A 27,275-nucleotide genomic window follows, 5' to 3' on the forward strand; every position below is an offset into this window, starting at 1 on the left:
TCATCAGTTCTGTAAAGTGCCAGCGCATGACCAGTAAAATCTATAACATCTTGGCCCAAGTCAAATTTCTTATACACATCTCGCATTGTAGTCTTCTTAGGATCAACGCCCTCAAAAGTTCTAGCATCATTTTCATCGAAGTTGGCAACATATACCAGGAATTTTCTGAATCGACGTTTTTCAAATAGTCCCATTAAGCTAGATGCCAAGGCTTCTGCTTCAGTGGAAGGAACCTTATAGATTTTTCCTCCCTTATAGATAAAGCTCCCTCCAGTTACTTTGAAATCCAGGTAACGAGTAACCTCTGTATAAAGCAGCATCTTAACCAGTTGACCATTAGCCATAAGGAACTTGGGAATTAAGTCAACATTCCAGTCTCTTCCTCTCCCCATTGATGCTGGTGGTGATCCTGGGATTTTAAATCTTTTGTATAAATCTTCCAGTGGCGTTATGGATGCACTTTCTCCTCCATAATATGGATTTCGATCCATATGAAGAACTTTCTTTCCATTCACGGACAGTATGCCTGACAGGATGCATTCCGTCAGGCCAGTGCCCAGCACGATCACGTCGTACTCCTCATTCATGGCGGGGCAGGGAGACAGGGCAGGGACCCTGGGACGCAGAGGGGGTTATCTAGGAACCTCTGGAAGGCGGCGGGAGAGCTCAGGCCGGTTTCTGGGCCCAAGAGGAAGACAGAGGCGGGAGAGAGAAAATGGAACTGAGAAGGAGGCGGAGGCGAAGGCGCCCGCCAGCTCAGACGGCGAGAGAAGCCCATAAAATTATTTTCATTGCTACTTCATAACTATAATTTTGCTACTGTTAGGAATTGGACGACCCCTGTGAAACGATCGCTCAACCCCCAAAGGGGTTGCGACCCACAGGTTGAGAACCGCTGCAATAGAGTTATATATTAGTTTGAGATCTAATTCCAGGTTGTACCTATCATGAGCTGTTCAGGAAATGATGACATAATAATTAATTAGAACCAATTAATAAAAACTTGTGAAATTATACACAAACAATAAAGCTTACATAATTATTTTGATTTCTACCAAGCATCACAATTTACTTTTTTAGGCTTTCCGTAACATTTAACTTCATACCTTTTACAAGTGTTAGAGGTTATCCTAATATGTTCATCTTGGTAAAATATTAAATCCTTTCCACCTCTCATTTGCCCTCATAAAATATGAGTCTTTATTTTGTTCACTGATAATATTCTCTATGATAACATCTTCATAGCTTAGATTCCTGAAGCACACGGTTCTACAATCTTCTACCCTCCTTTCTTTTTCCTCTGGCACATTTTCAAACCTTGTATTTCTGCCACAACATGAGACATTTCCATAAAAACTATTCAAGAGCCTTCATGAACCAATAAAAATAAGCAGCCTGGTTGTATTAAATGGGCAATGAATATGAAGACTAAATTAATAGAATACACTTTAACAATCATTAAGTATATGGAGAAATGTTTACTGCCACAAATAACAAGGCAAATGCATGCTTTAAGCACAATAACACACAGTCTCATCAGCCTGCAAGTCGTTCACGACTGAAAGTCTGAATTTGGAGGTGTGCAGAACCATGAACCCTGGTCCACTGTTGATGGGAAGTGTCAATTGGACTGCCTACTTTGGAGGATAACCTGCCAATATTTAGCAAATATCTAGTATCTAGCACAGTAAGGAGTCCTGAGTTTGTGAAAGAGTTACACTGCCTGGTTGCTAATCGAAATGTCAGAGGTTCAAGTCTAGCTACAGCGATCTCATGAAAGAGGCCTGGTGATCTACTTCCAAAAAATCAGCCACAGAAAACTCTACCGAGTGCAGTTCTACTCTGGCTTCATGGGATCACCGGGAGTCGAGATCAATGCCAAGGAAGAGTGGTTCCTATAAATACGCAGTCAAGGTTTTTACAGCCCAAATCCATTCAGGTAGGAGCACAAAGAGCACTGGATACGAAGCTTGCAGTATTGTTCGAGACGGTGACAAAAGGAAACAAAATATGACATCAATAAAAGAACAGGTAAGTCAATGGCGGAGCATTTACAGATCAGAGACAATGAACAAACTGAAGCCAATACTAACAATATAGAGACACCTTATTAGTATAATGTTGAAATTTTAAAGCAATTTATAGGAGAAATATAGCATATTACTATTACTTAAAGCTGTAAAACACACAAAATAGGATGAAAGACTACATTTTAAGTAAGAGTGTAAAGACTTAATGTGAGAGTGATCAAATCCAAATTAAGCCACTTATTTTGGAGGAAAAGGAGATAGAGAGATGTACAAAGGGATACTCATTTACGATCATGAGGAGGTACCCCCCAAAACTGATGTTCATCTGCTTTTTTGATATGAGAGGGATAATGCATTTGGGGTTCAATCTACCAGCTCCAAGTGTTAATCAAGTTTATGCTTTATAGGTTCTGAAAAGATTGAGTAACAGTGTGTGACAAAAAAGGCCTGATTTGTGGCAGACAGGGGACTGGTTTTGCAACCATGACGATGTACCTGCTCACACAGCCATCTCAGTGAACCAAGTTTTGGCAAAAAACAGCATGCCTCTCTTGTCCCACACACCTGTTCACCTAACCTTGAGCCATGTGACTTTCTGTTTCCACAAATAGAGAGGGGCATGGAAGGACGGCAATTCGATGAAGTAGAAGACGTGAAGAAAAACAGGAGGTGCTGTGCTTTCAGCCATCCCAACAGATGAGTTTGAAAAAGGTTTCAAAGAACGGAATCAAAGGTCTGACCCAGGATTAAGCATAATGGAGAACACTTTGAAGGTGATAAGGTGTTTTGTTTAAAAATTTTAAAACATAGCTTTGAAAAAAATTCCATATTTTTTGGTGTACCGCCTTGTATTATTATTATTATTATTGGTATTATTAATTTGGTATTTTTCATGCTTGTCGTTGCTGTATTATTCCTATTCCCTGTGTACTTCTAAAATACATCCTTTGTTTAATCTTAAAATAAAAGCAATACTGAACTCTTGGTTGTAGAGATTATTATGGATCATGGCATGCAAATTCCTCTTTGCTTTTCATCCTGACCTTCAACACATTTTCGGATGTTCTGTGCAAGGTTCCGCACACTGCTGGGAAGGTTCCAAGGATCTTGCTTGATGTGAAGCCTTAATCTCTTTGGACAGCTCAGCTTGGGCTCCAGTTCCTGTTGAAATTCTAAACCAACACAGACAGCCTCTCTTAAGTAGCAGCTCTTGGCAAACAGTTAACAAGCCCACAGACTTCAACATCCCCTTTCATTTATCACTGAGTTCCCATTGCGCTATCACGGTGATGATGTCTTTCATGATACCACAGGAGACAATTTGCTAAAGCTGAACATGTCAACCGTGAATGTTATTTTCTTACAAAAGGTATAAACAAGCCAAAAAGAGGGCACATTTAAATGAATATGCTCTTTATTTATAATATCCTAAACCAGCTATCAGACAGGGGTAGCTTTCCATCCTGTACGGAGTGATGGCCTCCCCTTCTCCACTGCCCCTGCTCCTCCATGGAGCTGTGAGCAAGCTGATACACACCTGGCTTCAGCAAGAACAACTGAATACTTAAAACCCTTCCCTGTGTTCCTTCCTTTTCAGCCTGATCTTTATATCTTTCTAGGAACTCTAAGAGAGCTTATCTTAACACGCTTCACTTCATTCCTTTCCAGGAAATCCAGTAGGTCACATATAAGTGTATTACCAATGTAGAAATAAATAGTGAAATATGATCAGGCAAAAAATGTTCACCTTTTAGTAGAATTCTGCTTTGTGACTATTTTATCTGCCATTTTTGATTTCCCGAATGACTGCAGTCCTTATTTTTTAAACTTACCTTGCAATCCTCGACCTGGTGTGAGGTATTTGGTTTGTTCAAAGACCCTCACTACGGCTTGCCCTTTGAGGAGATTGGTAATCGAATCCACCTATCAAGAGTAGAGATGTTTGAGAGTTACTTCCTTTCCATAATATACATGTCTCTAGGAATATATCCTGTGAAATAATTTTTACTAAAGATTCAAGTACTTTTGAAATCCCATGACACTTGCAAAATATGATTTTTAAGTTATATGTCAGAATAACCCATCTGATGATATTTTTCTTGGCATTTCTTACTTTCGTTCTGAATATTAATATGAAAGAAACATTCAGCTCACAAAATAAATGACAAGTTTTTGAGTTGTCAGAGGTAAAAACATACAAAATGGAAGAATGAAATACAATTTTTGTTTTACAAAGTAGAAAAGTGATTATAGTTTCTATACTATGGAGTTAAGATATATATATATATATATGTAAAATGCCCATTTTTTGAAATTTGGAGAAAAGTTAGAAAGATATAACTTAAAAGATTCTGTAAATCCACTACTAGGTGCCTATCTTTCAAAAAATTTTTAACTAAACCCAAAAGGGATTGCTCACAGTTTAGTCTGCGGGAAAAGACTCACCACTGTCTCTCTCCTACCTGGCTGAAAAGATGCTCCAGGCAGCTGTGTATCTTGTCCTGTTTATCATGGGAAATGCGAACACTCAGGGGAAGTTCATCACCTAGGTGTTGAAAACGTCAAAGATCATTCATCTCCCAATGTACACATCTCATGACATTTTAATATCAAAATTAAAATCAATTAAACACGACCACTTATTCCATTCAGTACTTCCCAAACTTTTATAGAATAATTCCAAAAGGTGTAATAGCTAGTAGGATGTCAGATCCCCACTTGTCTGTCAGTTCATTGTACTGTGGTGGCTTTTCTCTTGCTGGGATGCTGGAAGATACGCGACTGGAATTTCAAGTACCAGCAGGATCACGCCTGGTAGCTGGGCTCCAGTGGAGCTTACAAGTTAAGAACAGACTCTAGGAGAAGAAACATGCTGCCTAATTCTGTGGGATTAGCTATGGAAAACCTTATGAATGACAATGAAACATTGCCTGATATCATGCCAGAAGCTGACCCCTTCAAAATAGAGTACCTTATTGACATGGAAGGAACAAAGCCTTTGGGACTTTCATTTGCTAAATGGGCACAACATAATAGGAGAAGAAGTAGTTGCAAGCACCCAAGCAGAGGGTCAGCACACAAAGAGATCTCAATAAGATGGACTGACCTAGGGGATGGAAAATGGGATCAGACATAACAGCAACGGTGAAGATGGCCCAGGACTGCTTCCCTTGCGTAGCACACAGGGCTCCTATGAGTTGGAGCCAACCCAACAGAACCCAGCAACAACAGTGACTCAGGTGATTGCCAACTTGCCTCATAGAAAGAACAATGTGATTTTACGTTTAAGTCATGAGTTCAATTGCACGTTTTTCCTAGTGATAAACTAGTTGAAATGAACTGTGCCCTTAAAAGTTAAAATTTGTCCTGTTCAATGAAGTCTTCATTCTGAACACACAGAAGAAAGATACCAGTATTACTAAGTGTTTTCTTATAACTGCTTTCCCTGTCTCTCCCATCTAAGGATGCATCCTCTATCTTTAAAGCCCACAGTGTTGAACCAGAGGGCCGCTCTGGTGGGGGAGAAAGTAAGAACTGGGGCTGCTAATGGCAAGGCCAACAGTTTGAAAACGCCAACTGGATGCTCTATTGAAGAACCGCTTTCTCCTTGCTTGAAGATTGACACTCTCAGAAATCCACAGGGCAGTTCTACGCTGCCTTACAGGGTCACCATTGGTTTGAATTACCTCAATGGTGGTTAGTTTCAAACTCCTTCCTACCACCTACTCCAATAAACAGTGCTCAATGCCTTTAGTAAAGCATATTTCCTATATACCTATATCCTTCTAGAAGGCTACAAAAACACCAAAACTAAATTCATTGCCTGTGATTCTTTTCCAACTCACAGCCACCCTATAGGACAAGACTAGAACGCTTCTTTTAGGGCTTCCAAAGCTGCCATCCTTATGGGATTAAAAATGCCACATCGTTCTCTCATGGAATTGCTAGTAGATTTGAACCACTGTGTCACCAGAGCTCCTAAAAACTTTTCATAAAAATCAAAATTAAAAAAAAAAAAAAGGCCATTGCCATCAATTCGATTCCAACACATTTGACCCGATAAAGGGTTTAAGATGATAACTTTGACAGGAACAGCATTATCTTTCTCCCATGGAGAAGTTGGTGTGTTTGAACTACTGATCTTGTGGTTGACATCCCAATGCCTAACCGACAGTGCCACCCTTCCATTCACCCATGATTCCAGTTCACCAATTACTCTAACAGACAGAGTAGAACTGTCCCTTTGGATTTCAGAGGCTCCACACCTACATAGGAACAGGAGCCTCGTCTTTTTCCTGAGGAGCGGGTGGTAGGTTTGAACAGCTGACCTTGTGATTAACAGCCCAAGGCATAACCCCTTACACCACTAGGGCACCTGCAGCTCCACTATAATGCCATAACAATATTATAGCACACATACAAGGATAAACACCAGTTTGTCTATTTCAATACCTTGCAACTTATTGTTTAGAATGAGCTGTGGAAATGGACTTGTCAAGTGCGTGGAACTGAAATGAAGTGTGTGGACCAAGGATGACTGCCATAAGGTAAAAATGCCCCAGAGCCAAAGAGATGAGTACCTTCCAGGTACCACTGAGAGGAGCGACATGCAATCCCACACTCATGTTACCCCGACGCACCTGAATCCATCTCGTCGCTGTGAAAATACGAGCTGCACTGGCTGCTGCAGACACTGGTGAAGGAGGCAACAGAATTCCTGTTGCTGTTGCAGTCACTGAAAACGATGAGTGACACGGGACTTTAAAACACATTGTTTATGATATTACACAATAATACATATGTAACGAGGACCTCACAAGTTCATGGAAAATGGGATTCTAATACAATGGAATCTCCCATGACCTTTTTGTTATGTGCATATATTTGCATGCACACTAATATATGTACACACTTGCCCGTTCCATGTCTTCACATGTACATTTCAATAACATTATGCTCATCGTGTTGTGCAGTCAATAACCGCTACGTTTCAAAAATTTTCCATGACCCTTACAGAAGCTCGGTGAGCTTGTCAATATTTCTCTTAGGATTTCTTCCTACATGGACTTAATGTGCCAGAGTTTTACGTCTTAATCTGTCCTATAGACAATTAGGAGAAAGATGATCTTTTTCTCTAACAGCTTGTCTATTGAAAAAACAGTGTGTGTTAGAGTCAGTCAAACTCCTAAATGATCCTCGTAAATGTGCAGTTCGAAATCAGGAGTTGAGCTTTCCACCCTGTCTGGGAGCTTACATTGACATTGATCTGCCACTCTGAGTCCCCTAGGGAGGCCTGCCATTGTCCTCCTGTCCCTCAGAGCTCCGCCCAGGGCTTTACCCCTGGCAAACACTTGATAATGATGCTGCGGAAGGGAAATCATGTCCAAATTATCACGTGTGTAAACAGGGGCATCGCACAGGTTTCAGAAACCGTGCAGGAGGTACAACAATTTGATCCTCTCAGAATGTGTACAAAGAACATAGTAAGCTGGAATTTGACATTTTATCCTCACCCAGAATGTGACGGTGAGGATAATGTTAATTATTTGACAGGTAGAATCTGAAGTAAGAAGCATTTTTAGTCTCGCAATTTCCTGCTAGAGAAAAACCAGAGTCCTACTGAAGGAGCATATTGGTGATGCATGAGAAGTTAAAGTAAATGAAATGGTTGATCATTTGTGTTATGCATTATTAAATAATCAATTTACATATTCATTTTTACAACCTATTTGAAAATATGAAAATGAAATAACTGAGTAGTTAAGAGAGTAATTCTGGATCCAGACTACCTGGTTTCATGGTTTAATTATTTAACTTCTATTGATGGAGTTTCCTTCCATATAGAGTTTAATATACAGTCCCTCACATGGTGTTGCAGCGGGAATTATGTGAAATCTTCCCATTCCCCACTGTGCTCAGTAAAAATATGTTCCTAGGGTGTGCCAAAAAAATGTCTGATGAGAAAAACTTTCTCAATTAATGTTGACTCTATTTTTTTTAATTGTATAACACTCTAGACTGGTGGTTCTCAACCTTTCTACTGCTGTGACCCTTTAAAACAGTTCCTCATGTTGTGGTGACCCCCCAACCATAAAATTATTTTCATTGCTACTTCATAACTGTAATTTTGCTACTCTTAGGAATCATAATGTAAATATCAGATATGCAGGATGTATTAGGCAACCCCTGTGAAAGGACTGTTCGACCCCCAAAGGGATCGCAACGCACAGGGTGAGAAGCACTGAATTAGAGCCTAATTAGCTTCAAGCATAGAACATAAGAAGGGAGGAGTTGGTAAAAGCAGAAAACAAAACAACCCCCTCATACTCTACCTAATCATTCAGTAAGCAGAAACAAATATTGTTTTTAAGTTGATACAGATCCACTTTGATTACTTGCACTGCATGTAACACAATCCATTAATAGAATGACAAATCTCCTAAATTCGGTTCACACAACTAAAGAACAAAATGCTTCGAAGTCCTCAAATTATGAGACGTACCTGGAAGTGGAAGCGGCCCCCCTATGCTCTGTCTGGAGCTGGTAATAGTGGTGGTCATTTTACGGGAGTAACCCACAAAATCAGTAATTTTTGCTTTTTCCCAAGACGTTTGTGGAAAACTCAGAAACGCATTTGACTTTGCTGATGAACTACATTTAAGGAATTTGTGAATTACCTGTACGAGTCTCTGTTGCTGATGGTGTCGTGGCCCGAATCTTCCTGTTCATCTCCTGCTACGTTAAAGCACACTCTCTTACTGTTTCTCTCACCCTTTTCATTGTCACTGTCTGTCGGTGTGAGGGGCTCCGGCGTCTTACGTTCTACTTTTGGAGAGTATGTGATTGAAGACAGAAGGCTGCAATGTGATGGTAAATAACAATGATAATAAGTACACTTCTTCAAACTAGCTGCTACAGATAAGAACATATTTGTTAAACATGACAGGCTTACAGGTATTTCTGGAGGGTCTTCATCTTTCATAGGACATAAATATTCTATTGTGTAAAAAGAGATGGTGAACAAAGCTCATTTTTTCCTCTCAGAATAATAGAAAGAGCCCACAATTTAGAAGAGGGCTGCATTCAAGTCCTGGTCCTGCCTTCTGCCATTTTCTAGTTTTGTTATTAAAGTTACAATTCTCTTAGCCAGCTGTAAAATGTGGATACTAAGACGATCTCAAAATAAAGACCTGGAAATCCAACTCCATGAAGGGTACAGGCTAGAAAACCCACAGAGGTCGTTGGGCTCTGTCATGTGTGGTCTCGGTGAGCTATGGCCCCACCGGCAGCCACAGCAGCCACCTGCATGGTAATGGTGGGAATGACAGGAGAGCAGCGATTCCTGGCATAGAAGGAATTAGCGCCATTGCCACATGAACACACTTGGTAAACTCCAGTCTTGCCCAATAATGAAACCCACACACTAAAAGCATTCTCATATCCTCCCTAGCTCACCTTCGGAGATTAAAAGCCCACTGCCCTATCCGCCCTGGCCTTCCGCTTCCCCAGCTCTTTCTGATAGGGAGAATACTGTTTGTTGATTGCCTTCTCATTGTTCTTTCCAACAAGGGTCTTGGCTTTCGTGATTGGGGGAACCTGAGGGCTGGATGGGATGTAAGGCAGCTAAATCCTCTATGCTCATGATTATGGGTCTGGGAAGTTGTCCCCAGTCAGGGAAGGTCTTCACGGTTATGAGCTATAAATAAGTCTTCTTGTACATTCTCTTGATTGGACATAGTCTCCCCAATAACTGCCCATAAAGGAGCTTCCATAAAAGATGTCTCATATTTGGCTAGGCTATTCCATGGGCCTGGAGGTTATCTTTAGATAAGAGCAATCAGGCTTTATAGCCAAACCACCTTAAAATGTAGCAAACCCTTGGGAGGGTTTTAGGTCAAACCTGGGGAGGGGGGTTTTTGAGGTCAACACCATGACTCATTTCATTGATTGTTTATAATGTTACCTGCTTATGATATTGCCTATTGACTGTATATATGTTGGCTGTATGGTGCGTATGCCTTTTGAAAGATCTGTAAGCTCCATTATATAAACCCATATGAAATTACATTCATTCTCTCAGTCCTGACATGGAACAAGGTGCCCCTGTGCCCCATTGTATGTCTGTCTTTAATATTGTCCACAATTGCAAAGTTGTCCCTGAGGAACCGTTTGAGTGTTAAGGACCCCAACAAGTGATTCCAAGATGCTAAGCAGAGTGACATTCAATGTGAGGGTGGGAAAAATTAGGAAGCTACTCCCATCTCCCCGCTAATCTTGACAGGATGAAACATCACACTTCACCCATGGCCAAAAATACATATTTATATTCTAAATGGCTGTACAATTTGGTGAGTGCTCAGAGTGGCTAGTGGTACCACCTCTCTAGAATTGACAGGAGTCTATAAAATGCTTCAGTCAGAACTAACTCAAAATTGTGCAAGAGTTGATTAGCAAGCAGTATGATATATAAAAATTAAATCATATGTAAATCAAGGGACACAGGTATTGCTTCTCAAACCAACAATCATCTAATCATCTTTTTTGTTTACTAAGTACCAAGGGCATTTTTTTCTAGTTGATAAACGGATCTTAAAAAAAGGTTTTATTGGCATAACATTCACATATCATACAGTTCGATCATATCAAGAAGACTCATGCAATAATCACCACAATCAGTTTAGGAGATTTTCTTCATTCTTACACTCATTGTTATTAGCTCCTCATTTCCCCAAAACTCCTGTTCCATTATCTTATGGAAACATTAATCCAATTACTGTCCCTATTGATTTATCTATCCTGGATTCCATATACCAAGAAAACATTAAAAAAAAAACCCACAACAGTAACAAAGTAAAGCAAAGTAAAAAAGTGAAACAGTAACAAATAAAAGCCTCAATTGAAAAGAAAGCAGGAAAAATATTAATATTTTAAAAACTAGAAGAGATTTAAATGGATCATACGGGAGATAAAATGACAGGGTGCTAAATTTCAAACTAACTGCATGTGCAACAATCCACTGTCCAATACTTTCTGCGTGATCCAAAGGGCATTCATATCCCTGGCTCATGATCAGAGGGTATTCTCCCAGGGCTTAATCCATATGTATTTCCCCTTCAATTATTTTTTTAACAGCTTTAAAATGAGTCAAATGGAAGAGCAAATGAAAGGCATTACATCTTAACCTAACTGCATCTCCCCTAGTTGACTTTACAGTGTTCTCTGTCTACTAACAGGGCTCTTCACATCCCTTAACAATGATCAAAAGGGATTCAACAGAGGCAAAATCCATTTGTGGACCCTGCAAATGGATTTTGGGTTTCCACTGTCATCCATAGTTTTCTTCAAATCAGGTGTTCGCAATTTAAGTTCTGATATCATTCCCTCCTTTAGAATTGGATTATATCATTTTACAATCCTTGGATCATAGAGGCTGGTGTGCTGATCACTAGAAAGCAAGCCTTTGAGACCCACCTGGTTTCTTCACCAAACTTTGGTATAGCACCCATATTTTTAGTGATCTCTATTTGGTCTTAGGTTGGGGCAAGAATTAAGTGAAATCCCCAAATGGATTCTTGGTTCCTATATGTCTCTAGTTCACCTTCGAGATATCATTGTCATTTTCTGTTAGAGAATATTATCAATCATTCCCCTGGGGCATCACTTTCACTACCACCAAGTCAATGCTGACTCACAGCAACCCTGTAGGGCAGGGTGGGACTGCCCCAGGGAGTCTGCTGGCCCACAGATGCTCACAGCTGTAGAAAGCCTCATCTTCCCCTGCAGGTCTTGCTGGTGGTTTTCAACTGCTCGTCTTGGAGTTGGAGGCCAATGTATAACCACTATGCATTGATAGTGACGTTGGTTTAGCCAAGGGTATAGCATTTCAAGCAACACTGAGAAAAGGAAAGTATAGGAGTATAATCCATTATGAACTGCATAACGTGAATTGTTCATTTGTACAGATGAAACTCTTAAGTGACTGGGCCTTATTTGCACACAAAAAATTGGGGTTGGTGATAGGGCAAATCTTCCAATAATATTTATTCACAATCGCAGAGCCACTCCTACCACTCCTACATGTCATACTGAAGTAAGGAGGGCATTAAAAGAGTAAGTATGTGGTAGTTCAGGGCTACCATTCATTAAACACCCTTAAGGCAAAAGGTTCGGACCAAAGTCCAAAGTTGATCAAACATATCTTGACATTCATTCTTCTCTATCAAAGTTGTTTTCTTTTTTCAAGACTATGAAAATAAGTTAACATTTCTTTAGATGCCTTAGAGTCAAACCAATCAGTACACTGAAAAAATACTTGTTGACTGAGTAATTTAATTAATGTGTTGAATATTTTTAGGAGTACCATGCATTATTCTTCATACTGTAGACACAGTGGTCTATAATAAAACACACAAAAAAGGTCCTGCCCTCTTGGAGGTTAAGTTCTACTCGGGGAAAACAAACTGGAAGGTGGCATTTGAATCCTATCTCAGCAATTTAAACGTTTATAGACACTGGGAGAATTGGGAGCACCACATTATATTGTTTCAGAGTTGGAAGCACCATGTTATATTGCTCAAGGCCTTGTGAACATTTTCAATAACAGATAGCAAGGAGTTATATTAATAACAGTTTTTCACTTTGGGAAATATTTGAGGGTCTTATAAGACAGAGTGTATATTTATTTATTTATTCACCCACTCGACCCAAAGGATTAAAACTTCAGACTAACTCCAATTAACCAAAGCACTGCACCACACAGACAGATGCACCTGAAAGATGGAAGAAATGGGGAGCTTCGCCCCTTGTAGTGAGCCCTCTGTGTATTTGGGCCTCTTTTCCATTAAAAATCACGGGCTCTAAGCATCTGTTCCAAACTGTATGAGTCTTATGCAGCAGATTTACCCAATGAAACTCCTCTTTTGATCTCGTTACTGCTGCTTCCAGGGGCATTGATGGCGGAGCCAAGCAAGAGAAAAATCCTTGACAACTTCCCCCTTTTCTCCATCTATCATGATGTGACATATTGATCCAGTACTGAGGATGTTGGTCGTCATTACACTGAGTTGTAAGCCACACTGAAGGCTGCAATCCTTGATCTTCCTTAGCAAGAGCTTCAAGTCCTCTTCCCTTTCAGCAACCAAGGTTGTTTCATCTGCATATCTCAGCTCATTAATAAACCTGCTTTCCTCTAACCTGGACGCCACATTCTTCATCTAAGCCAGCTCCTCTGATGGTTTGCTCAGCACACAAATTCAATACGTGTGGTAAGAGGATTTAACCCTGCTGCACACCTTTCCTGATCTTGAACCATGCAGTATTCCCTTACTCCATTTGCACTACTGCCTCTTGATCCAGGTAAGAAATAGAAGGAGAAAAATAAAAAAGGATCTGTGGATTGTTGCTTGATGAAATGAAGAGATAGAGGATACTTTACTGAGATGGGGAAGATCTTCCTGGCATACGGGTCAAAACTATTTGAGTGGGAAGAAATTTGGAATTCAGCATGGAAACAAATTTATGACTGAAGTGTCATTCATCACCCAAATTACAGGGGAACTGTGAGGATGAATATCCAATAGGGTCTGTTGGCCTAGCACATGAAGGCCTATTATTAATGTTGGTTTTAATGAAGCTGACCCCTTGTACATTTACCAACAAAGTTCTTGGAAAAACCTCAAAGCTGATTCTACCACTCGCGTCATCATCCCTCTTCCTCAGACCACTAAATGTCCTACAAAGCAAGGTCTTCATTCTGGAACATCTGGAATCTTTGAAATGAAGTCTGTTCTTTTCATATATACTACCTTCACTACTCCCCAAACCCTTTCGGAACCCACAAACCCTCTATTTTAAAATCCCATCAAAGATTTCAGACTACCCATGAATTATTTTTTTCCCTTTACTTAATCTTAATGCCCAAGGAAATAACTCTTTGATGGGCAAAAGCATTTAGCCCTTCAAAGCTCTACAGGAATTTCAAAGTCTTGATTAAATTTATAACATCATCTCATGATTCCAGACTAGACAGCAAGTTTATCTAATTTCATCTTCGGTGTTAAAGCTACTATGGATAAAGTAGGAGGATTCAACAAAATCTCTGTGCACTAAACGAAGTTTGGAGAGTAATTCCCAAGCAACAGGGTAATCAGACTTCATCCTAAGACAAGTTCAGCCTTGTGCCCTTTTATAGAAAGGTGAGCCATGAGGTGGGGTTAAGCATATCCTCCTTAAACAATAACACGTTTTAGGACTACTTATCCACCCTGCAATTGCATTTCCGCCTGGCCAAGAATAACTACTACATGATGCAGATGTGGCATGAAAACTTGCTCTTAAACTAATCTGCCAGGCTGTGCTGCACGGCAGCCTCTCCGAGTGCACAGGGCCATGGGGGAATCCAGGTATTTGGACAACTGCACTGCTATACAGTTATCAACTTGCACACTGAACTATGTGGGAACATATTTATATTTAGAATTAAATTGCATGCTGCACATAGGGGAGTTTAAGGACGATTTTCAAACCCTTTGCTAACTTTTCTAATAAACATGTATAACTGGGGAAGGGCTTTTGACACAACCAGAACAGATAGACCAAACAAAAGACGCCGGTACACATCACTTCTAACTCATGGGGACCCCAATGTGCCACAGAGAAGAACGGATCCACAGGGCTGTCGCTGTGCTGCTCTTCAGAGAGGCAGATCACGAGGCTTTTTGCCCTCGAGGTACCAACTGAGGGGTTTAAATTGCCCACCTCCTGGACTGGGAGTCCAGTGCAAACCCTTCACACCCCATGAGTGGGACAATATTCAGTGACATGCAGGTGAGTCCTCAAAGCAGCTTGGGTTAAAATAAACCCTTTCTGTAACCACTGGTTTAAGCCAAGGAAGGGAAATCCCTTGGCTAAAATCTTTTTTCTTAAAAGCATATCTCAGTTCAGTTGTAGCCCAGATTACAGGCGAGAGTCTGATTAATCATCAGGCAGAGGGCTCAAAGAGCTAGTCCCAGGTACCTCCGCGCAAGTGCATCCATTCTCGGGCCATTGCCAAGGCTCTTATCTGAAAAGTGGGAATAGTAAGTCTTGGCCTAACTGCAAGTATGGGATCTGAGCAGATGTTCTCTCGAAATCCCTTTGTGACCTCAGATCTATGATTAAATACCGCTATGTATTGCCTTCTTACTAATCAAAGCTTCGTGCTTCCTCTGTACACTTCTTCTGCTTCTGGAAAACAGCAGCAAGACTTCTAATGTTGAACATATCATATAATCAAACCTCTCTCATTAAATAAGCAATACATAATGGCACGAAATATGCACTTCTCTGTCAGCAAGTCATTCTAAGACAAGATTCAAAAGAATCATACAATTATTTTAAAATAAGCTTCCCCTTCTTTCACCAACCTCATTCCAAACTGTTTACTTTATATTTGTTGTATTATATTTCTCCATTCACATATAATCAGGAATTAAAAAATAAATCCATGTATTAGACAAAAAGAAACACAATTTTAATTCACTATTACTCATAACATTTATCAGAAAAATATTTGCGTAAACCATTGACTCAATCGGATAATTGAAGATCACAGTTAAACAGATATTTGTTTATATTTTTCAACAGTAGATATTTGAAGACAGCTTGAGAAATATGCCACATGTAACATGATTTTAATCTCTAAATTTTAAAAAGGTAAAAAATAAAATATTACCATCAGCCAAATATTACTGTCAACCAATAAAATATCACCATCAGCCAATATTTAATTACCACAAAGTCTTAGAATAATTTCTAAAATGTTGTATCAAACCTTGACAAGGTATGGAAGTGTGGGATTATGTACATCGATATATGTGAAGCAAAACAAGCCTCGATGTTAACCAGTTAAGCACTCAGCTGTGAACCGGAAGGTTGACAGTTTGAACAGAGGTCGGCAGACTTTTGAGACAGAAAAGTCAATCCTGTCTCCTCACAACGAGTTAAAAATTACTCTAAAGCCAAGATACAGTTTTGTAAACAAATGAAATCACCATTATCTAAATAATATTCTTCAAATATTGTTTCAATTTCACTTCGGAGCCACATGAGGTACATACGGCTGGCAAGCCTCACTTTGCTGACTGCTGTATTAGCTGCTCGGGAGAAAGGTGCGCAGTCTGGTTGTGTAAAGCCTGTATTCTGAAAACTATGCAGACGCTGTATTCTGTCTTATGTGGCCAGGCTGCTGTGAATCAAAATTGGCTGGACAACGATGGCATGCAAACTGAAAAATGGACACTTGATATCAATCTAAATCAACAACCACATAAAGACAGTGTTTTGTTTTGTTTTTAAGTGGGGCTGGACACTGTTAGGTAGCAAGTCCGACTCCTTGGTATCTCATGTAAAACAGGATGCCATGCTGGCCCAGCCTGCCCAGCCTCACCAGCCTGCCCATGTTTCACGCCATCCTTACAGGTCCAGCATCAATCTGCTCATATCTGCTCCATTTTTAGATTCTTCCAACCTTGACTATATCCAGTCATTTCTATCCCTTGCATGGATAGAAACACTTGAGAGTGTTTTATATGTTTGCTTTTAAAAAAATAATTTTCGATTCCAACTTCTCATTAGTTGTAGTTATTCATCATTCCTTCTATGTTAGAAAAGGTGACTCAGGACCAGGACTGGGATCCAGGCTTGCACTTTTCTTTTTCTTTCTTTCTTTCACCATCTTTGGCTGCCTGGGCTAGATGTCAACAGTCATCGCAAGCCCCAAAGAAAACAGAACAAAAACAACTAATCCAGTTCCCATTCCATTAATTTCAACTCACGGTGACTCCCAGTGTGAATAGACTTGTACACCATTAACAGACCACGCTGCCTTTCTTCTGAGCCAACTCTCAAACAAACAAACAAACATACAAACAACCCTCACTGCCATCAAATCACCTCTGACCCAACGTGTCCCTACAGGAGAGAGAGAACTGCCCCCTTCGCCTGTGGACTCTGTAATGCTTTACAGGAGGAGAGAGCCTCGTTTTCCCTCATGGAGCAGCTGGTGGTTTCTCGCTGCTGGCCATGTGGTTGGCAGCCCAAGGTGTAAACCCCTGGGGTACGGGACTCTGAGTCAACGCTGGTGAATGGAAACAGTCAATCTTTGATTGGCAGCTAAACATGTAACCATTTGTGGCAGCTTCAAAATAAACCACCAACCCCACAACCCTGGGGTCGATTCCGACTCATAGAAAGCCTGTGCAGGGTTTCCGGGACCGGGATTCTTTCTAGGAGCAGCCAGCCCCTTCATCTCGAGGAGGGGTTGGTGAGCTTGGGTCACCCACCTTGCAGGTGGCAGCCCAACTAGGAAGTCCTGTGACATCAAAAGGTGGCAAGCCAGTCTCCCCAAACAGGCCAGAAATTATTCATTTCTGAATGTAGAATTTGAGATGATATCTATAGAAACATTCTAATTAATTGTGCCCACCATCTCTTAGTTAAAACTTTCAAATATCGCCACGGGTATTTATGTTATGGCATAGGAAATTATTGATTCACTCAGACCAGAAAAATAATTATTGGGGCTTTTACTTAAGGATTTTACATTTACTCATTAACAACTAGGTACTTGACAAATTTTAAATTTCTCACTATTTATTGAGTGCATATATATTAACACTGCTACATAAGGGACATAAGACCTATCCCATATACATCTACTCTGTCATACTGATTTCTCAATGTAAGTCTTGCACTCTGAGATATAGTTAGTGCACTTGAACACACAGTAATTTCACATAAATTAGAGTGTTGTCTTCTCCTCCTTGGTATTAAGTTTCTTAATACCAAGATTTACGTAAACTTATTTGTTAATACTCATATAAGTTTGCTTTTTTCTGTGAGTATCATTTTTTTTGACATGTTGGAATGAGGAGAATCTATGTGTGAGGCTGGGTTGACTACAGAAACAAATCCAAAGGCATATGTGTGTAAGAGAGAGTCTTATATCCAAGAGCAATTGTATATTAAGAAAACATCCCAGCCCAGTCCAGCTCAAGTCCCCAAGTTCAATAACAGCCCATATGTCCGAAACCAGTCCATAAATTCCTCTCCAGATTCACATAACACATGCAATGATGCCCAATGCAGGAAGATCACTGGCCTATGCATGGAAAATACTGAGAGAGTGTGTGTCCCGCCTCCAGGGAGGAAGACAGGAGTTCCCAGAATCGTCAGGAGAAGGCCAGGCCCACACAGAGGCATCATTGGCTATGACCTGATTGACAGGCTAGACTCCACCCCTCCGCTAAAGTTGACAGATCATGTAGCTGTCAAAATATATAAAGACAGCACAAATCTAACACATCTCTGAAATTAAAGTGAGAATGATTAGGGCCACAAAAGGCACGTCTTCTATAGTTATTCTTTTAGGCAAACCTAAAAGTGCAGTTTAAAATACTTACTCATCTATTTGGCAAACACACATCTCCACCTCTTTCAGGGCAGTCTGAAGTTTTCCCAACAGTTTCTGATATATATCCTGGGTTTCTAAGTCTTCTTCCTTCAACAAATACCGGAGACCATGCCCGTCTTGCTGTCCCAGTGACAGGCCGGAAGGGGCTGCCATCGTTGTAATTGTGTGCTGAATGTACACCATTGGGCTCAGTTTCCCTGAGAAGTTAAAATGGTCCCACAGTAACTTTTACAACCTTGAACGTACAGTAACAATTCAATCCAATTTTCATGGGGGGGGGGGCCTCAAGCTAAAACAATAAAATTCCAACCAAAGGCTGAATTTAGTTCAGGAATGAAAGCTTGTAAGGAGGTAAAAATCTAGAAAACCACTCTGATCCCTTTTCCTATCGTAGTTGTGCTGAATCGTATTAAATATTCATGTAGTTGCTATTCCTTTACTTTTCTCAAAGTCAGAGGGCCATTTCAGATGAGTTTTTTTCATAGAAGGTCAAATTGTGCCCATCAAAGGGGCAAGATCTACCATTCAGAAAAGAAAAAATTAAATAAAAGTGTAATTTCATTTTCATTATGTAAATGCTTATGCAAAATTATCCAAATTCTTATATTGAGGAATCCTTTCAAATAAAAGCTCAGATTTTCTTATACACCAAGAATCTGTCACATGTCAAGGAAGCTGTGATAACTGTGATCAAATAAATGACTGGCTGTGATTTGGTAGAGTTCAGAACTTCACATACCTTGATCAGAAGATTTATGATCTTTATCGTGAGAATTGTGCTTCCTACTGTCCAACTGTACACCAAATGCGCTCCCCAGGGAGGTTGATGTTTTGGGATAAGAAACTTCCATCACATTGATGTGACAGTTGGTAGGGCAGAAGTCACTGCTGTGCAGTGGGGAGATTTTGGATTTGGCCTGTTTAAAGGTGGGCCAGGCTCTATTCTTCAGAACACGGGAAAACTGTGAAGTAAAGAAAGCATAATCCAATTAAAATAGCTCAACCGCTTCGCTGCATCAGTCACGAAGGGAAAAAAATTACAAGAAAATTAAAGCATGTCAACTGGAACGAGTGAAATAAGTGAAAACTTTTTAGAGATTAAATCGTTATTTGAAAATGCAAATGTTCTTAATAAAGCAAAGTGTTATCTGAAGGGAATATGCATGCTTCTCTTGAAACTGATTTCAAATTAGGTACTAAAAGAGATGAATTTAAGTGAGCCACACAATGTAACAGGGCTCCAGTCCCCAGACTTAGCAGCTGACAGAACCTGATGGAGAATCCCATGACACCAAGAGAAGAATTAGGAATTTAAAACAAAGTAAGGTCGTAGAGTCGAGTACTGTTCAGTTTAGGACAGAAGAATATAGGCTCATTCCGAATCTCATCGGAAGCTATCCAAACCAGGAGTCTGTGGGTGAGTCATAATTGAGATTTCGTGGTGCTGACCCCACAGCAGGATGAAAGACAGACCCAACCCTACTTTCCGGCTTCCTGCTAATCGAGGTTGAGCTCATGGGCTCATGACCAGCATAATAGCTAGTGTGAATGATGCTTTTGTCCCCACTCACAATAAAGGGACGCTGGAATAATCAGACAAATTCCAATATGGCCATGCCACTTGTTAAAACGTTTGTCCTTGCCATGGTTTCAAAGCTCTCCAAAATCAGGTGCTCACCTACTGCTTTCAAGCTCTTCTCCCCTCCCTGCGATCCTTCTAGCCCTCACTCAGTTCCTCTTATGCACCATGGCCTCTGTACAGTCTGCTCAGTCGGCCAAAGATGGCCATTTCTCCTCATTCACAAACTTCTTCCTATGCAACCTTCAAGCTCTATTGAGAGGTCTGCCCTCAACTCAACCTTACTTTTGATTTCTATGACTATAACATAGTTTGTAGCATACTGCTTCGCTTTCATATCCGTTCGAACTGACAAAAGGAGACAGCGAGTGAGCCACCAACAAGAAAGAATGGGAGGCTGGGTGGCAGCCTGTGTGGTGTTACACAGAACTGATGAACAAAGGTTCAGGGTCAAAGGCTCATATTACAAATAAGATGTTTTGAGTGAGGCCAGTGAGTATGCTGTTGGCTTTGGCAAGACATGGGTCACCTATGACCCTAAGAGACTGTCAACTGAATGGAGAGGAGCAGAGCCTAAATGGAGTGTGTTGCAGAGAATGAAAGGTGAGATTAATATAGGCTACAGGTATAGAACAGATAGAGAAAGTAAGTCGTCAGTAAGTCTAGTTGCAAACAACAGATATAGATAGCAGATATAGACCACAGATTATAGACCGCAGATGTAGAGGACAGGCATAAACAATAGCTACAGGGATAGACAGCAGGTATAGACGATAGACCACAGGCAAAGACTACCAGTGTAGTCTAAAAGTAAAGACAATAAATACAGACAATAGCTCTTTCTAGGAGAATTTCTGGAATGAAAACAGAGAAATGGAACAATTGGTTAGAGTAGCACAGGGTCAAGGGAAGCAATCATATTTTTTTGTAATAAAGGTGATATTTAGAAAAGTAATAATCGATTCTTGGAAGTGAAACTAAGTTTCTAAAACATTGATAGTTTGTTCATGAATAATTTAAATAATTATAATATTTAAATAATTGTAAAATGTTAAATATAAATAATTTAAATAAAAGTATTTATAGTCACTGACTAAAATAATACAGAAGTATTAGTTCACCCTTCATTTCCATTAAGTCTGTCACTTCAATTTCAGTGCAAACATTCTGTTGGCGTGGAGTGATAAAAGTTAGATTCAGGAATGCCGCGTGAGAGTCAGGAACATGAAGAGGGATTTTACCCACAGTTCCTAGCACTAAAACCTCCAGTTCATCAGTCTGAAGGTTATGTAGCAATAATAACTAAATGTACTGGGAATGTTCAAAGTAAAACTTGTGATTTCTGCATGTAACATTTTTGTGTAAACAGGCATTATCCCTTGAATGTTGATAAATATTTATGTTTTAGAATGTCTCTTCAATACCCCAAGTAAGTCCAATTATAGAATTATTCTAAAATCAATACATGAGCCCAGAAATAAGAAATGTCTTAAAGACAATGTGGGGTAAAATACTTCTTCAAATAGTGCCTCTTTGTCCATCTGAGCCAGCCACCCACACAGTCTGCACCACAGATCATAAATGTCTGGGTAGGAGTCATTGAGGTCATCGGCAAGGTTCAAACGTCTCTCACACATGTGCTGAAAACATCTGTGGCCTGTACAACCAGCACAGAAAACTATCATGACCACAGCAGCCTGGCTATCAAAACAGTAGACAATCACTGGTTTATCATTTAAAGTGGGGGTCCTCAAACTACAGCCCGGGGGCCACATGCGGCCCGCTGAGGACATTTATCCGGCCCGCCAGGTGTTTTTGCCCTGTTTATATTTTTTTACTTCAAAATAAGATATGTGCAGTGTGCATAGGAATTTGTTCATAGTTTTATTTTAAACTATAGTCCGGCCCTCCAACTGTCTGAGGGACAGTGAACTGGCTCCCTGTTTAAAAAGTTTGAGGACCCCTGATTTAAAGCCTAAAACTTTCAGAGTTAAAAAAATAAATAAAGCCAGACTCCTGAGATTTTTGTTTCATTATACTTTTTTTGTGTGTTTCCTTAGACATCGTGTACAACGAGGTGTCTAACACCTTCACCTGGAAAAAATTTACTTAACAATAAAGATGTAGAAATTACACAGCCTAATGACAAGCACTATAGTTTCTGTTGAAGTGAATTTGATCCACTGACTAATTGCAGATGATCAAAAGCTGTGAGGAACCTAGATTTATTCAAAAAGGAAAGATGCTTGAAATATTTTCCTGTAACCTTGCTACTTTATCTAGTGAGAATGCTTGTTAATCATTTTGAATATGCTCATGGTCGAGAAATTATCATGGAAAACATGCCTTTTAAAATATACAGACCATAGTTAATTCCAAATTTCTCTCTCATTTAAAAATAAAAACAAAGGAGACCACCTTCTACAGGGCTCATACCCAGGGTGCTACTTGTGGCCTGAAGCCAATCCTTAATCTACCTAAGAAATAAGCAAGATGATAGGAGTCAGTGCACTAGGCTCTCTCAAGGTTCAAGCAATCATGTACAGGAAGAGAACATTCTCTAATCCTGTTTTATGCTATTTTTACCATCTGATAATACTGCCCAGTTGTCAGGTCACCCCTGCTTTCCTCAGTATATGGGAGGCCCTTCTCACGCACCAGGAAGCATTTGAAAATCCCCAACATCTTGTGGGAAATCCAGTATTACAGTAACTCTCATTCCCCACAACATACACACTAGTGAGTTTATTACCATTGTTTGCTGTTGTTGTTAGAGACAAAGAGTGAGAGCTTCGGCTACCATAACGAAATTATTATAAAATGACATCTATTTTGTTGCCTACACATATCTTGGATTGATCCATTCCTCTCCATCAACACAAGCCTAAGTCACCACCAACTTGCACCCAACAGCAAAGAGAAATTCCTAATTTCCCTACTCTCTTTTCAGGGAAACCCCCACATCCTGCAAGCTAATTCCCCCATCCACACTTTCAATAAAACTGCTGCCATAGTGATTAAAAATAATAATCTAGTCATCATACCACTAAGGGAAAAAAAAACACCTGAAATATGACTTTATCAGTGTTTTTATAATTACACTGAACACAGATATTAAGGATGGAATGAAATTTGACATTCAAATAATAACTACATGTTAATTATTTTATCTATTATTTAATTTTAATTATTTGAGGATATTTTAATTGATTTAATACATAGATTATTCACCTTTTTGTAGCTGGATATTCTTTGACATATGTGCTCAATTTTTTCACTGCAAATGGCATTAAATTTACTCTGAAGGTCAGTAGGAATCACTTCATTTAAAGAGTTGAGGCTGGTACAGCTTTGTACAAAATGATCATCACTTTTAGCCAGGGCTTCGAGAATCTGTAGTAATGAAACACACATACACACACACACACGGACATATACAACACAACAAAATGAGACAAAAATTAAAACTTCATTATCAGCCAAGCACAGTTCATGATTTAACACCATAGGTTGGCCTTGATTGGTGTTTATATTTTAGCAGCTGTCTGCCATGTGTGCATTCAGTAAAGCATGGTAGGTTAGAGAGCGCCCTTTTTACCTAGTCCTGGCTAAAATCTCTGCTGGAGCCAGCTGAGATGACTTCAAAGATTCCCTGCTGGATAGATCAGTACACCCGCGTGGGAACACATGCCCTAAGCTTTAATCCATGTTACTTGGCACTTCTCTCTTGCTCAATTTGGTAGAAGAACAACAAAGACTAAAGGAGGCCAGTAGCGCCCTTGCTTACTCCGGAGAGCCCAGCACAGAGTGAATTTAACACATGTCTGCTGGAGGAGTGGAGAGAGGAGAAAGTGGAGGGAGTTATCTTGCTGAAGTGTGAGTACCTGCTCCCGGGGCTGTCTGCGCTCTCTGACAGAAGCAGAAGATAGAAACAGGCACATGTTGTTTCAATCAGTGAATTCTTTGGACTATTTGAAGCAAATGCAAACCAGCTTTTGTGTGTGGGGGCGGGGGCGTCATGCACACACAAGCACGTGTACTGTTGATCACTGAGAGCTCTCTATGAACTGACAGTGAAGTGTGTACGGTATGTATATGTAGCATTTATGATAGTCCAAAAATTACAAGGATAAGATTCTTTTTTACCTTGTATTTTTGTAATGTCATATGATAAAATGTATATATGTTATATTTATTTAGGCTCCTTCAATTCCCTATCTGTATTTACCTATCTCAAAGAAGATGGAAGGACGTTTTTGTTTAATGACTACTCTAGAAATTAAAGCGGGCTATCATTATTAGTGTGATCTTGGTTAAATTTTTAGCTTCTTTTCCATTCTTTCCTTCATTTATCAAATGGAAAAGACATCCGAACATGAGTTTATGCAACTACCATACAAAAATCAACCATAAAATTTTGTGAACTTGAAATCATGAGAAATGAGGTAAAGCCATGATAATAATCTGATCGCAAACACTTACACAGCCAAAGCAAAGCTAATTGCCATTGAGTTGATGCCCACCTATGCAACACGGTAGGGCAGGGCAGAACTGCCTCTGTGAGTTTTGGAGGCTGTAACTTCACCGGTGCGGACAGCTTCATCTTTCTCCAGACTCCAGAAGAGTGGCTGGTGGTTCTGAACTGCTGACCTTGGGGTTAGCAGGCCAACTCATAACCACTACCTAGTGGGGCTCCTGTACATTTACGTGGATCCCTTTAGCAGCATAACACATTGGGAAGGAAGTTACCTTTTGAAAAACATATGTATTTTCTAGCAATAGATATGGAAAGGGTTCAAAAATCCATGTAACATTTTCATTATCTTTTAATTCAAATTTCCTACAAAGTTTTCGAAGCCCGCTTATGCATGTTGTTGTTGTTAGGGGCCATCCAGTTGTTTACCACTCATAGTAATGTCATGTACAACAGAATGAAACACTGCCTGGTCCTTATACATACAATTCTACTATATCACGAGAATGACGACTCTTTGTAAACTTCAAATTCAAAGTCAAAGAAATAAAATGAAGCAGTTATTTTTTGGAAGACCACTTTTTATCTCTCTAGATTATTTGGTCAGACTTAAATGAATCCCCCCCCCCAAAAAAAATCTTACTAATGTTAAATCTATGAACTATACACCTTTTAAATAAGAATTAAACTGAAGAAATAAAGGCAAGGAAGTTATGTCTCATTTTTATGACTTGTACTATCTGAATTCTCACAGGGGAACATAAAAAAGGTGAGATCCTAAAGCCCAGATCTAGGGGGACACAGTGAGTGACTGATGGATTACTCTTCCGCAGGAAGGAAGAGCCAGGTACCGAGCTAGCACACCACCCCCTTTCGCAATAGCGGTCTACGTATTTGGATGAAGAGCCCTTCCTTTCTTCCCATCTTGGTTTTAGTCTCGGTGCCTAATGAGGATGCCCTTTCCAGATAAGAATAATAGAAATGTACAAAGATCTATTCATAACCCGATCCCTAAGCTTCCTTGACATTTGATCAAATAAGCATGAGACTTCAAAATGTGTGGTTTCTTACTATAGTTCACAACATCGGCAGAGAATTATGTACCCTAAAACACAGAAACAGACCCATTTGAATGGTATTCTTGATACTGAGTGAATAAATGTAGCAAAATTAATAAATATGATGATGATGATGATGATGATGATGATGATGATGATAAAGAAGCCTTTGCCCCATCAACTAACACTCACCCAGCCAAGAGTCCCATCTAACCCTGTCTCCCAAAGGAGACAAGTAAAAGGAAGAGTGTACACACACTGAGAAATGGGATGAAAAACTATAAAAAGAAGTTTCATGAGCTGGATGCCAAAACATGTACAAGTCTTTAATTATCAAAATCTTACAATGCAGGGGGTCTTTTTTTTTTTTAAAGAATAAAGTATTTATCTCTAGGGTCATTCATACCTTGGCAGTTAAGCTGAAGAAACCTTTGGGCTCAATCATTTTCTCCACCATGTTGCACTTGATCCCAGCAGTGCTATCGTACTCATACACGACCCCGTATTCCAGGTGCACGTTATCCACAGTCAGGCTCACATGCTCCTTCTTCCCCTCAATGATGGCCATGGTGTTGAACTTGTCAATCACCTCTGGGTTAAAGGCAATTTTAACTTGAATTAGCCTCTTCAAAATACTTGCGTCTCTTTGGTTAATTTTCGAACCCCAATAAAATCAAACCCTTTTGCCACTGTATCAATTCTCACTCTAATGACTCTTACTTTGTGTTTCTGAAACTGTAATGTTTTAGGGAAGCAGAGAGCCTCAGCACGCTCCCACGGACTGGCGTGAATTTAACACATGTCTGCTGGAGGAGTGGAGAGAGGAGAAAGTGGAGGGAGTTATCTTGCTGAAGTGTGAGTACCTGCTCCCGGGGCTGTCTGCGCTCTCTGACAGAAGCAGAAGATAGAAACAGGCACATGTTGTTTCAATCAGTGAATTCTTTGGACTATTTGAAGCAAATGCAAACCAGCTTTTGTGTGTGGGGGCGGGGGCGTCATGCACACACAAGCACGTGTACTGTTGATCACTGAGAGCTCTCTATGAACTGACAGTGAAGTGTGTACGGTATGTATATGTAGCATTTATGATAGTCCAAAAATTACAAGGATAAGATTCTTTTTTACCTTGTATTTTTGTAATGTCATATGATAAAATGTATATATGTTATATTTATTTAGGCTCCTTCAATTCCCTATCTGTATTTACCTATCTCAAAGAAGATGGAAGGACGTTTTTGTTTAATGACTACTCTAGAAATTAAAGCGGGCTATCATTATTAGTGTGATCTTGGTTAAATTTTTAGCTTCTTTTCCATTCTTTCCTTCATTTATCAAACGGAAAAGACATCAGAACATGAGTTTATGCAACTACCATACAAAAATCAACCATAAAATTTTGTGAACTTGAAATAATGAGAAATGAGGTAAAGCCATGATAATAATCTGATCGCAAACACTTACACAGCCAAAGCAAAGCTAATTGCCATTGAGTTGATGCCCACCTATGCAACACGGTAGGGCAGGGCAGAACTGCCTCTGTGAGTTTTGGAGGCTGTAACTTCACCGGTGCGGACAGCTTCATCTTTCTCCAGACTCCAGAAGAGTGGCTGGTGGTTCTGAACTGCTGACCTTGGGGTTAGCAGGCCAACTCATAACCACTACCTAGTGGGGCTCCTGTACATTT

General features: G+C 39.9%; 1 protein-coding gene across 1 annotated transcript in view; it reads right to left on the minus strand.

Annotated features, from left to right (window-relative positions):
- PREX2 (phosphatidylinositol-3,4,5-trisphosphate dependent Rac exchange factor 2) overlaps positions 1–27,275 on the minus strand; it is a gene marked incomplete at its 5' end in the record, with an annotated part of 339,557 nt that overhangs the window by 146,831 nt on the left and 165,451 nt on the right. Inside the window, 9 exons of the mRNA XM_004697526.4 lie at positions 3,074–3,202; positions 3,863–3,953; positions 4,493–4,575; positions 6,671–6,765; positions 8,708–8,887; positions 18,470–18,677; positions 19,220–19,442; positions 23,291–23,452; positions 25,998–26,182. Coding sequence (XP_004697583.2) covers positions 3,074–3,202; positions 3,863–3,953; positions 4,493–4,575; positions 6,671–6,765; positions 8,708–8,887; positions 18,470–18,677; positions 19,220–19,442; positions 23,291–23,452; positions 25,998–26,182 — 1,356 coding nt within the window. The remainder of the gene's footprint in view (positions 1–3,073; positions 3,203–3,862; positions 3,954–4,492; positions 4,576–6,670; positions 6,766–8,707; positions 8,888–18,469; positions 18,678–19,219; positions 19,443–23,290; positions 23,453–25,997; positions 26,183–27,275) is intronic.

Source organism: Echinops telfairi, unplaced genomic scaffold, assembly GCF_000313985.2.
Source record: "Echinops telfairi isolate 266 unplaced genomic scaffold, ASM31398v2 ScPeMD7_1;HRSCAF=3_0, whole genome shotgun sequence".
In the NCBI taxonomy this organism is placed as follows: domain Eukaryota; kingdom Metazoa; phylum Chordata; class Mammalia; order Afrosoricida; family Tenrecidae; genus Echinops; species Echinops telfairi.